The following is a 13570-nucleotide window of genomic DNA, read 5'->3' as shown; positions in this document are numbered from 1 at the left end:
AAGAAAACTATGTGCAGTCTGAATATATTTGATATTTGAGGATGTGCTCAGGGGGAAGGCGGCAATACTTGCGCTCGATTTTTCTAAAATCCTTTCTACAGCTCAGTGTGTACAATAATTTTGTTTTTCTCCTCGTCACAAGAACTAATTTCATCAGGTCTTATTTTGATAGGTCTTACCGGAAGTTTCCTCAGTCGGTGTCTGACCTGACAGCGGTGTAACGGATGGATGTACATGGACAGGTTAGCTAGCTTCACGTCCAGGTGTGTGTCCTGTTGAAGCAGCGGTCAACAGTGATGGGACGGCTGTAGGTAAAACGGACTATTTGAAGTTTTATCCAATTTAATCTGTCAAAATGACGACGTGACGGCTCTGTGTTTTTAGGTCATGTTAGCTAGCTTAACCGCAGCGAAACTCCTTTAGCTTCATTGAGACGCAGAGAGACGGCGGTGTTTGATTAATCATCACACACGGCAGGTGATCCTCGCCTTCATGTGTTTAAATTCTGTAGAAAACCAGAGGAAAGGTTTTCCAGTATGACGCAGTCCAGGTCAGCAACAACAAACAACAACAAACTGGTCACTCAGTACATGTTGTTGCACTGAGCTGCAACTGACGCCTGTTTGCGTTGTCTGAGAGACATTCAGATGTCTGAAAATAATGACAGATGTCTCAATGTCCTGAAACCCAAGATACCGTCTTCAGATTAATTGTGTTTCCAGCCAATCAAAACCCCCAAATTATTCGGTTTACAGTGCTAGAAAACGCAGAAAAGCAGAAAATACTCCACACTATACCATTGAATCCAATTCATCAGTCAGTCCATTAGAGGATGAAGTGGTCCTGCTCTATTACTGATTTGGGCTGTAAATAAATAAATAAATAAATAAATAAATAACTGGACTGGGTAAATGTGGACTGTCCAACCAACAGTCCAAAATCCAACGATTTTCAATTTATTTGGACATGGAACAGAGAAAAACAGCCAATCCTCACACTGAAGAAGGTGGAGGCAGAGGATGTTTTGCATATTTGTTTAGGAATGTGTAAAAGTTAACTGCATGCAGTTTAAGAAGATTTGAAATGTCCCCGATGGACCGCAGCGTGGGGCGTGTCTCAAAAAGTTGTGGGAGTGGTCATCCACAATCCTTCCCGGTCATCTCTGAGGCGTGCAGGTCCTGTGCACCATCACTGTCTTTGAAATGTTGAACTTCTTCAGTTGGTGCAGGAAGTACATCCTCTGCTGGCCTTTCTCGTCGAGGAAGCTGATGCTCAGCTCCCATGTGAGGGAGCTGGGATTTAATGGATAGAATTCTTTGATAGTAATGATCATGACTCATTATAATAATGAAGCATGGACCGTATCAAACATGGACTGTGATGTCACCCATAAGTTTCTGAAGAGCTGCTGTGAAGCTCAGTGACAGTGGCTCCTGCTGTCCCCATCTTGGCAGTGCCAGACTCCGCCAAACTCCCGGCTAATCCAAAAATGGGCCAAGATACGGATTGTGGGTGGATCTTAGATGGGCTGAATGAAGCCTGTTTGCTGAAACCTTGCAGCTACATGTCAGTCAAAGAGGCAGTGCCCATAATTCTGCGTAACTTTAAGCCTTACTCTAATTTAAACAAGTGAATTATATAAACATTCACCCATGTCCAGTTGTCTCAAACAGGAAGTTAGTTTGTACAAGGCTATAAACGTGTTTATTTCTGCTGTATAGCTGGGCATTGTATGGGGATTGATGGTTGATTCATGTGTTTTAAATCAGAGTTTGTTTCTGAGATTTCAGAAATGAGGTCCACAGCTACCTCCTGAATCTCACTGACCAGCAGCATGTGGACACATCGGGGCCACAAGGCTAATCAGCCAGATGATGTCTGGACCATGGCAACACGGCATCAGCTGGCTGCTTATTTCCATGGCAACCACCTCACAAGCTGTTCATCTTCTTGGTGCAGGTGTTGGTGGAAACACAGAAATGATCTCCTCAACAGTCTGACCTGACGAGAAACAACACAGACAGCCCGGCACTCGCTGCAGATGGAGAATGGAGACCTGGGTCACATGGTGTGTGTGTGTGTGTGTGTGTGTGTGTGTGTGTGTGTGCATTAACAATGAGACAGTTTTTAATGTGGCTCAGTTGCATCATGACCGATTCCCAATGTGCTGGACATGATAGTTTCAGGAGATCAGACTGCAGACTTCAATAAGTTTAAACACCCAGAAACACAAATTAATTCTTGGTGTCATCTGTATTTGGAAAGGCCTTCAGTGCTGTGTCTGATTATTGTTTCTGCTCTGTCCAGATGGGGGAGCCAGTGACTCTGAATGTGGGCGGCTGTGTGTACAGCACGTCTCTGTCCACGCTGCAGCGGTACCCAGACTCCATGCTGGGAGCTATGTTCAGAGGAGACCTCCCCACTGTCAGGGATGCACATGGAAACTACTTCATCGACCGCGACGGCCCGCTGTTTCGGTGAGTGTCAAGTCAGGTCAGATTTTTTTTAATGCAGCTTAATATCAAAAATCACAAATTTGCCTCCAGGGGCCTCACAATCTCTACAGCACACCTAACGTATGTATACTTATCCTTAGACCCTTGATTCAGATAAAAACGTTCCCCCCAAAAAGACTTTTTTACAGGGAAGGAAGAGCAATGGAGAGCACAGACAGATGTTCAGTAGATGGCGTGTGTGCTGAATTGAACAATAGTGTGAGTGTGTATGTGAGTGTGTGTCCATGCAGTAGAATTCTATATCTGCGGCTAGCTGATCAGATGAATCACATTTACCCTGCAGTAAACCCAGTATGTAAATGCATGTATATATTCTGTTTGGAATATCTTTGCATAGTTAGCTTGTGACAAGCTAGCACCATATCCATGCTGACATGCAAAATGTTACATGCAAAACACATGCTAACATCTAATAATTACTTAGATGCATATCAGCCTTTTGAAGGACCATTTAGCTGATTTTCAACCTTATCCTGATCTATCTAAGTTAGGGATATAGTTTGAAAACACCTGCAGTTGTTGCTGATGTTATCTGTGTCCCAGGGGTGCAGATGCAAAAATTGTTTTTCTGACACCGGTGCCATCATTTGACAAGTACAGAGACATAGTTGTGACTATAACTACAGGCTATTTCATCTTGGTCTCTAGTCTCCGCCTCTGGGTATCCAGAGAACTTGCTCTACGTGCCGCTCAAACGCAAAACTTCCTTATTCTCTTTGCTTGTATTGCAAACAACAAGGATAATGGCATCCCAAAATGTGACTGAGTCTATACTCGAAGAAATGCAAGAGACCAAGGCTGTAGTAGCATTAGCCTTGCTAGAGGAAATGACAGGCAGGGACCATCCAGAACCTGAGCTGACAACCCAAACCAGCAGGGCCGACAGGGCAGATGACCATTAAGTCAGTAATTTTGTTACCTAATGCTATGTTTTGGTCAACAAAGTAATAGCAAGGCTAGGCTGATGATACACAGCAATGATGGGCAAGTGGTTTTCTGAAAACCTTTGTACTGACTGCAAGAAAACCTGCCTTGTGCAGAGGTCATTCACATTTTACTTCAGAGGAGAGATGCACTGCATTTTCTTCCAAAACAAAGAAAAGTAGTTTTTTGCGGGGAGAGAGGATGATACATAGGTGAAAAGTAAACCTTTGTGGTGGGTTTCAAGGTGAAAAGGAAAGAGTGCTTTGACACCCTATTTCAACCTGTTATGGGAACAGGACAACTGAACAGAACCTGTTCTGCACTTTTTAACTTGAGGCATATGGTAAAAAAAATTAAACAAGATGAAATATCAATGCAGCGTACAAAATGTTTATTCATTTTTAAAAACAAGGTTTCAGTAAATGCCAGAGTTCTCTCCACAGTCAAGATCTGTTATTTCAAAGGTAACTTGGTGTATCTGCAGCCTGGAATGACTGCCTGAAAAGACATTTTGAAGAACACCCATTCCAAACTCAATTATTCCAGGCTTTGCAAGGCCAGGAAAAACTAACAACATATTGAATTGCGCAGTATTTTTATTTGTCTTCAGCCCTTTTTGCTTGACTTCACATTACATCACTTTGGAAATCGGGACTGGTGTTTCACAGTTGCTTCCTCTTTGGATGGTTTTGGGACTGCTGCAATGTTTGGAGGAAGAGCAGGCTGGGGGAGCTGGAGTGATGACACTTTAAAGGAATGGCTGGGTTCCATCTTCATGCAATGACAAGTTCATCAAGGCGCCCTCTGAAGTTGTGCGTTTGAGCTTTGTCTTCACAACCCATCGCTTGGTCCTCCAGCTATAAACAAGTTTCCTTTGCAACTCAGCTTAAGTGACCAAAAAGATATTGAGGGAAACTTGAAAGAACATAGTAGTTGCTATTATGTATAAAAACAAAATACTGTGGTGGAATTCTTTAATAAAGGAGACACACAAACAGTCAAGATTTGATATTGAGGAATAGGAAAAGACATACATGCCTATGTTCTGCCTATGTTGCACTATGTTCTGTTGACTCTGTCAGCATACAAAAAAGATTATATGGTATTCTTTTGTAAAATATACTAAAGCAATGAAATTAATAACAATTCCTACACAACATGTATGCGTTTCATACCTTTACCATTAATGGCAGGTTTCCACTTAACAATATTTTCATTGTGCTACCAAACAGCAAATTGCCCTCTTTCTGTTATGCACATTTAGGAGAACTGTTTTGCCTCTTGGCATCTAGCTAACATTGCAGAGTGGGAAACTTCCAACGGACCTGTGTGATGTCAGAAAATGCATTGTTTTCAGAAATGAGGATTCTACCACTTTGTTGCTTTTAAAAAGCAACTGATGCAAAGTACAGTGCACTCCTGAATGTTTGAAGTGGCCACCATGTTGTGGAAGTTCTTTAGAAGATGCTTTTCTTGGACCAGAGCATACAAGTCCTTATAGGCTAGGGATTCTGCCTCAAACCATTTATTCTTCTTCTTCCTGGCCTCCTTGCTTGATGGTTCATGCAACAGAGCTGCACTGTTGGCAACCAGGGGATGATTGCAAAGAGCCACAATGTCCTTTGAGACAGTCCCAATGCGACCTTCATCTTTGTGCCAAAAAAAATGAAACGTTGGTGTTGCTCAGAGGTGATCCACCCTTCTGGCCCATCTTGAAGAGTTCTAACACAGTGGACTGAGACACAGTTGCCTTTGATTCTGAATGGAAGCTCTCATCATGAGGATCCAGGCATTCAATGCTTCTTGAACTGGTGTCTAGGTCAGCTGATAGTTGCTTTGCTGTCCCAGAGCCCACCCACAACTAAGTGATGATGCAGGAAAAGTTTTTATTCAACACAGAGTGTAATTTAGTTAAAAGTTAGACTTTCAGATCAGCCTGTAAAAAGGTACATTTGGCCATAGGATGATAGCTGACAAGTAGGAACATGCTAGCAACCTACTAGCAAGTCACCTATTGTTCACAATAAGCATTCCAGCTATCAGTGGCACATTGAAATAATGATCATGTTGGTGCTCAAACAAAGTCGTGTAACTGTGTTGTAATGCATCACACTTTAATCAAGTTTCAAATAGGGCTAGTTTCTAACATGTCTGTGAAGATTCTCTGTCGTCGAGGTCATGGTTATGTCCCTCAACAAAGGAGGAGGTTTACAACACCACTTGCCCTTCATCTACAATGCTGTCCTTTAATCCCTTCCCATGAGCTTTAATGACCAGCTTTGGACAAGTTACTCTAAAAATGCAAAGGTACATGTAAGCACTGCCAGCACGAGCAGGAGAACTCAGCTGTCTCGGTCAATTTAGCAGGCACTGAGGAATTTATTACTACAATTGGCTACATTTATCATCCACACTGAATGAACATCCACATAAAACGTGGCAAAATTTCCCTTTAACTGGATCCATGTTATGCTAAAATCCTGTTTCGATCAGTGAAAGTTTGATAGTGAAGAGCTGAGCCTGACAAACTGAGTCTGAGATGTCCTAAAATGGCTACCACAAAGAGGATTAACTCTGTATTTTGTGGGATGAACTCAATCCCACACCGTCCTGCTGCCTAAAGCACCAAGTGTGGATTACTTCGCTGCAGAAAGTAGTCCCTAACAAACAGTAATACCTAACAGTATTTATTCCTGTTGAATGATCTTCAAAACTGTAGTGACCAGCTGTTTTAGGAAATTAATGAGCCTCATAAACATGAAACTATATACAGTCGTCCTCAAAATTATTCATACCCTTGCTAATTCTTGTGATTTTTTAATTTAGTGACGAAATATTACATTTTTTTTTAGTTTGTGTATCAGTTATATGTGAACAACAATTGAACGAATGACAACAATATAAAATTTAAGAAAATATTCATTTCAGGGGTATTTTATTGATGGATTCCCAAAAAATGCCATGTTCAATATTATTCATACCCCTGACAATATTTCAACAAAAATGTACCAAATGTGGTAATCTTTGTCAAGTAGTTACTTTAAGGTGTCACAATGGAATAAAACCCTTTAACATTGTTGACCAAATGTTAAACACTGATTTAAAAACAAAAAAAACCCATCCTTCCAGAAGAGTATAAATAGGGGAAAAGTGCTCAGGTCATTCTCAATTTCTGGTCATCATGGTCAAGAAGAAGGAGCTCAGCGAGGACCTACGTCACCGTCTTGTATGTGCCTACAGTGAAGGAAAGGGTTATAAGGCCATTTCCAAGCAGTATGATGTCCCTGTGTCAACCATCCAGAGCATCATCAACAAGCACAAGAGGTTCAACACTGTTAAAAACCTCAGTGGGCGTGGCAGAAAGCGTAAGGTGTCCTCTAAACTTGCCAGGAAAATCTGCCGAGAGGTCAACAACAACCCACAGACCACAACCAAGGCCCTAATTGAAATGCTTGACCAGGCAGGGACACAGGTGTCACGGTCCACCATCGAGCGAGTTTTGCACAGAGGAGGTCTCCATGGACGTACACCTCGGAAGACGCCATTGCTCAGGAAGAAGCATCTGGAAGCTCGCCTGGCCTTTTCTAGACGTCATCTGAAGCAAGATCCCAGCTTTTGGTCAACCATCCTGTGGTCTGACGAGACAAAGTTGGAGTTATTTGGCCATATGGATACTCAGTATGTCTGGAGAAAGAAAGGAGAAGCCTACAGACCGAAGAACACTGTGCCCACTGTCAAGTATGGTGGTGGGAACATAATGCTATGGGGATGTTTCTCCTCCAGTGGCACAGGGAATCTCGTCAAGGTCCAAGGAACCATGAAAAAGGAGGATTACATCAGGATCCTTGATGAAAATGTGAAGGAATCTGCTGAGAAACTCCAGCTTGGCCACAACTGGACGTTCCAGCAAGACAATGATCCTAAACACACTGCCAAGGTAGTGAAGAAATGGTTCAAAGACAATGATGTCAACGTCCTAGAATGGCCAAGTCAAAGTCCTGACCTGAACCCCATTGAAAACTTGTGGCATCACTTGAAGACCAGAGTGATGGCTAGGAAACCGACCAATCTGACCCAGCTTGAGGCTTTCGCCAAGGAAGAGTGGGCCAACATCCCACAGGAGACATGCAGGAAGCTTGTGGACACGTACAAGAATCGTCTAGAAGCAGTCATAAAGAACAAAGGCTATGCGATTGACTATTAAAGAAAGACAAAGGACGAGGGTATGAATAAATATGAACATGGCATTTTTTGGGAATCCATCAATAAAATACCTCTGAAATAAAGATTTTTTTGAATTTTGTATTGTTGTCATTCTTTCAATTGTTGGTCACTTATAACTGGTACACAAACTTGAAAAATTGCATTCATTTCATCACTAAATTAAAAAATCACAAGAATTAGCAAGGGTATGAATAATTTTGAGGACGACTGTATTTGTGAGCTGTTTTGGGGAAGTCAGAAACTCCTGAGATACGAGCTAACACGTTGATTTTGTTTTTATTCGTGGGATTTGCTGACAATACGAAAAATACAGCATAACACATGGCTTGTGCCTTAAGAAAGAAGTGAATTCTGAGCATAAATGTGAAACTCAGATGTCAAGAAGACTGAAACAAACTATTCTTACTCTTGAGTTGTACAGCAGCTCTCTCCCTTCCTGTCCTGACTTACACTGACAGCTTAGAGTTTTACAGAATCATCAGCTCAGCAGTCTGCACTGATCTTGTCTCTGTTTCTGCTGCTTCAGCTACATCCTCAACTTCCTGCGGACATCAGAGCTGACGCTGCCGTGCGACTTCAAGGAGACTGAACTGCTCAGGAAGGAGGCTGACTTCTATCAGATCGAGCCCCTGATCCAGTGCCTGGGAGACCCCAAACCCATGCTGCTTTACCCCACAGACACCTACGAGGAGGTGGTGGAGCTGTCCAGCACCAGGAAGCTGTCCAAGTACTCCAACCCCGTTGCAGTCATCATCACCCAGCTCACCATCACCACTAAGGTAACTGGTAACAGCTCTGGTGAGGGTTGTATTGATTGAACATTATTATATGCACTATTATCTTATGTATCTGTTGACCCTCCGGTCTGCTCCTGTCTCTGTATTTTCCCTGTTCATTCATGGAGTCAAACAACTCTGAATAACCCCTAACCTTCACAAAATTTGAAACATTTTGGTCCCAGTAATATGTGCTGCTTCGTGGGCATCTACACATCTTTCCCACAATCGACCAATGTTTGTAGTTATGCTGTCGCTACATAGCATTTTGTGTCATAAAATGCAATTTAACAGCATTTCTCACGTTTGTTTTGGAAATTTAGGTCTGCTACGATGTTTCAGTCCATACCCAAGGAGGGTTGAATCAAGGGCCACTGGACTTGGTTGTAGAAGCTTGTAAATGTTCTACCTCTCATCCAAGGGGTGGGGAGTTGTCACAAGGGCAACGGTGAATTCAATTTAATTTTATTTATATAGCACCAAATCACAACAGAAGTTGTCTCAGGACACTTTCCATATAGAGCTAGTACAAAGCACACTCTATCTACAGAGACCCAGCAATTCCCTTATGAACAAGCACTTGGCGATAGTTGCAAAGAAAAACTTCCTTTTAACAGGCTGTAACCTCAGGCAGAACCAGGATCTGGGTGGGTGGCGATCTGCCTTGAACAGTTTGGTTGTTAAATCTCCTCAGAAGGTAGAAAAGAACAGTATTGTATGAGGGGATAAGTGGTGTTGAAGATCTCCTTTGTTGAGGGATGTCCAAAATATGTACATTGTTGTCCTCAAATGAGTGTCCCTTATCTTTTTGAGTGACTGCAGACTCTTGGTCTGAGGAGTTGGTCCTCCTGTGCTGAATCAGAATCAGAATCAGAATCAGAAAAAGCTTTATTGCCAAGTACGCTTTTACACATACAAGGAATTTTTTCTGGTGAAATTGGTGCATGACACATCTACCAAAATAAGAGCATAAAATATAACAATTTAAATATATATACACAAGTCTGTTTATGTTGTTGCTATTTACCGGAAACACAGTCTGTTTTCCAGAAAGAAGTCCAAGTTGAGCGTTAATGTAACGCATAGAGTTATATTTATATCAGTCAGTGTCACAGAATGAGTCCAAGGTGGAATGTGAAGAGTGTCGGGGGGGGTTCCGGGCCTTGTTGGTAAGGCTGACAGCAGACGGGAAAAAACTGCATGCATGCTGAATCATGCATTTGTTCAGTGTTTTTTTAGTTTCCCCCCATATGCGGGTTTGTCCATTCCTCACTGCATTGGGCTGCACACACAGTTGTTTTTCTTGTGTTTGGGTGTGCAGTGTTTTAGGTACAACAGTTGCACAGGAATGCAGTGTTTGTTGAAAATCCTCTTGAGTTTCTCAGATACTCAAGGCATGAATGGAATGACAATGTTGTTGCGTTTGTTCTTCTTCACCACCTGCAGAGTTGGTCTCTTGGTTCTTGGTCTCATGGCTGACTTCAGGTGAGTCTTGGCCAATGCAAAACCAGGATTTGGATCCAGGCCAGATCTGACACTTATGTGGGATTTTCAAGACCTGACAGGATTTTGTCCTTTGTTCTGAGTTCATTATTTGGCTTTGGATCCTACATGTAGGCCTTTGTTCAGGCTTTTGCCTTCACATGCAGTTCTGTCTTTGTTCATCCACGTGCTGAGGTCCCAGCATTGGTCGGTGTGTGTCAGTTTCCTGTATATTCCAATGTGGAGGTTCCTGGCCTCTTCATTGTGTGTGGAACAGTCCAAAAAGGCCAAGCTGTTGTTCCTGACATTCCTCTTGTGTGAACTTTATATTTCTGTCCACTGAGTTGATGTGTTTTGTGAAGGTTTACACTTCCTGGGTTTTGATTTTGACCCATGTGTCATCCACATATCTAAACCTGTGGCTCGGTGCTGTTCCTCTGAGGAATTCAGGGCTCTATTTGATACCACTGATAATGACCCCACAGAGATGGAATGCGTGGGACTCCCCACCTGTTTTATTACTGTAAATGTGCTATGATTTCTATTATTTTTTGTGAGCTGCAAGTAGGAATAGGTGTCACGACAATATGTAAAATAAATGAGATATGAATTTGGCAAATGTCAGAAAAGTTTCTATACTATTTCTACTGTGGTATCTGTCCCTTTAATAAAGTACTTTTGGCTGTGTTATATCATTGTGGGCAAGGTTACGAATCAATGAGCAAGGTCTGATTTCTGGTAATACTAGATTTTTGTATGATTTTTGGCATTAATGTGATGAGAAGTAGCTCAATTTATTTATTTATTTGCTGGTTTAGAAAAAAACAGGACTTCCTATCTGTTTGTTTTGTCTTGGTTGATTTGCCAGAAAATTTATTCCAATAAATATTGATATCCAGAAACAAAAAACACTAAATAACCTAGTCTGAGATAGACAAATGTATCTGTGTTGCCCACTGACATTTGTATTTTAGGCTAAAATGAAAAACACAAGATTAATGAAGACATTTTGAATAATTAGTCATGTGACTCTCTGTTTTCAGGTCCATGCAGTGTTGGAGTCCATCTCGAGTAGTTTCACAAAGTGGAACAAACACATGATGGACACCAGAGACTACCAGGTGTCCTTCACCTTCGGACCATGTGACCACCAGCAGGAAGTCAGCCTGCGTGTCCACCTGCTTGACTTCATCTCCAAAGCTGTGTGTGGCTTTTATCTCATCTTTGAGATTGTGTGTTGGACATTATCTTCGTCAAAATCACTGTTTAGATCAATCAGAGAAATTGATTGTTGGCTTAGTGGTCAATATTACAGCGTTTATTTTGTTGAAAAACATGAGGACAGATGTTTCATCATGGACATGTGTGTTGCATGTGAACAAGCAGGAAATAAAATCCACAGAAAACAGCACAATGAATTCTAAACGAGTAGGTGCAAAGAGTCCTGAACTACTTGCTCAGGAGGCTGTTAAGCTTTGTTTATGCCTGCTCGAGACACCGTGGCCCAGGCTTCTGCAGATGGCATGTGAGCTAAGAGTGCATGCAAAGACGTTTGTCCTCAACACAATCCTTTGTGTTTTTTTTTTCCGAAACACCCAAGAGGTGTACAAAGAAACAAACAAAACATTCTGTGAAGAACAAGAAGTCAACAAGTGTTAGCAGAAGAATGGCGTCAAGCAAACATGCCTGTACGTGGCTGTGCAGCTCCTCAGTGCTGAGGAAGAAATGTAATGAATTGCAAACTCATGTCTCTTCATGGAGACATTTAATCGCCATTATACAACCATTGAATTTGCCCTTGGGGATTAATAAAGTAGTTTTATATTAAATGTAAAACTTGATCTTATCAGTATTTGTGGCATTCGTGTTCTCAGTTGTGTTGTAATGAACTAATGTCTTGTGCCTTCTAATTTGTCCATCTTGGAATGAAAGGCCCCATGTGCACAGTTTGTCCCTAGCCTCAAAAATTGCAAGAGACATAATCACCCACTGCAACCAAGAGGTTAGATTATATCACTTTCACTGCACAAACCCTCACGCCAGGAACACTGTGTCCAGCATAAACAAAGCTGTTCAGCAAGGTGCAGGCAGTTCTCAGTTATGCCCTCAGGAGCACGTTTACCAGACATTGTCCAGCCATATGCAGTGTTTTGATCAAGTCTACACACAATACAACATAGTATTTTTTTAATCATAAAATGAATTCATTAATGTTTCTTTGTCATTATTTTTCAGGGTTTCACAATACGCAACACACGTGTTCACCACATGAGTGAACGGGCCAATGAGAACACAGTGGAACATCACTGGACGTTCTGCCGACGAGTTCGCAAAGTCAACGACTGACGGACAAGCTGATGGTTGGACTGACAGAAGATGTGTTCAGACAGACAGACAGAGACTTACTGGTGCTGGTTTTGTTCTTAGTGTTCATGTTCTGTATGACATTTCTAAATCATCCCCTCAGTCTCCTTGGAGCTGAAGCACAAAGTGAAGTACTGGAGGTCTACAAGTGGTATATTATCATACATTACCTTTATATACTATATGACCAAAAGTATTTGGACAGCCCCTCAACTTTAATGCTGTAACACACAATAATAGTCAATCGTGAACTTCCAGCTTTGTGTCAACAGTTTGTGTTTGGACCATTCCTGTTTCAACATGACAATACCCCTCTGCACAAAGCCAGAAAGAAATGGTTTTCCCAGTTTGGTGTGGAAGAAGTTGGACTGGCCTGCACACAGCTCTGACCTCAGTTTCATCCAGCAGCTTTGGGATGAACTGGAACACCGACTGTGAGCCAGACCTGATCGCCCAACATCAGTGCTGGACCTTATTGATGCTGAATGGGAGCAAATCCCTGCAGCCAGGTTCAACATCTGGTGGAAAGACTGAAACCGGAGGAGTGCAGGCAGTTACAGCAGCACATTAATGAGCATGGATTTTGAATCGCATGATCAACTTTTGGCCACACAAATCTGTTGTACGTCAGTGACTAGGAATGAGTAATAATTGCAAATAAAAAAAATCTGGAAAATTGCATTAATTTTCTTCTCAGCTTCTCTTTTTATCTCTCCTTTTGTCTACCAGTCTCACAAAATAGGCAAATTTTAGACCAGTTAAAAGGATAGGGTCACATTTTTTTTCCAAGTCTGACTTAAAACAATAGCCAGGTGAATATTGAGGTGATTCTTGATGTAATCATTTCTCCGTTTCTCCTGGACATCAAGAAATCCCTAACATGCTTCCAGTGAAAGTGATAGGAGACAAAATTCTGCCCTTGCTCTGCGTAAAAGTATTTTTAAGTTTATTTGAAGCTGATATGAGGCTTCAGCAGTCATAGACAAATTGAATTAGTGTTTTTTGTATAAAGTTCCCTCTGTTTCCGCATACAGCATTTGAATGAAATGAAGAGATAGCACAAAGGGGATTTTGGAAGACACTTGATTTGTTAAACTGACTGCTGAAGCCTTTCAGATAAACTTTCAAATACATTTTGCAGGGAAAGAGGACTGTGGATTTTGTCTCTTCACTCAGCTTGGATGCACATTAACGGTCCAGCGTGTAGGATTCAGTGGCATCTAGCAGAGAGGTTGCAGACTGCAACCAGCTGAATACCGTGAAAGGCCCTCTCTAGACTCAGTG

The 13570-nt window shown here is 41.8% G+C and overlaps 1 protein-coding gene across 3 annotated transcripts; it reads left to right on the top strand.

Moving 5' to 3' along the window:
• Positions 1–192: 192 nt before the first annotated feature.
• Positions 193–12963, top strand: kctd6a (potassium channel tetramerization domain containing 6a). Of its 3 annotated transcripts, none has more exons than XM_076743964.1 (6): positions 193–311; positions 1960–2068; positions 2308–2477; positions 8191–8443; positions 10966–11124; positions 12158–12963. In XM_076743964.1, the coding sequence occupies exons 2-6, from the start codon at positions 2042–2044 to the stop codon at positions 12266–12268; spliced, it is 720 nt and encodes a 239-aa protein (XP_076600079.1). In that variant the 5' UTR covers positions 193–311; positions 1960–2041; the 3' UTR covers positions 12269–12963. The 3 variants fall into 3 exon arrangements, with proteins under 3 accessions (XP_076600079.1, XP_076600087.1, XP_076600097.1); XM_076743972.1 differs by having other exon boundaries at positions 200–307; XM_076743982.1 differs by lacking the exon at positions 193–311 and adding an exon at positions 411–477.
• The last annotated feature ends 607 nt before the right edge of the window (positions 12964–13570 follow it).

Source organism: Chaetodon auriga, chromosome 2 (assembly GCF_051107435.1).
Source record: "Chaetodon auriga isolate fChaAug3 chromosome 2, fChaAug3.hap1, whole genome shotgun sequence".
NCBI classification, from domain to species: Eukaryota; Metazoa; Chordata; class Actinopteri; order Chaetodontiformes; family Chaetodontidae; genus Chaetodon; species Chaetodon auriga.
This window is presented reverse-complemented; position numbering and strand designations above follow the sequence as displayed.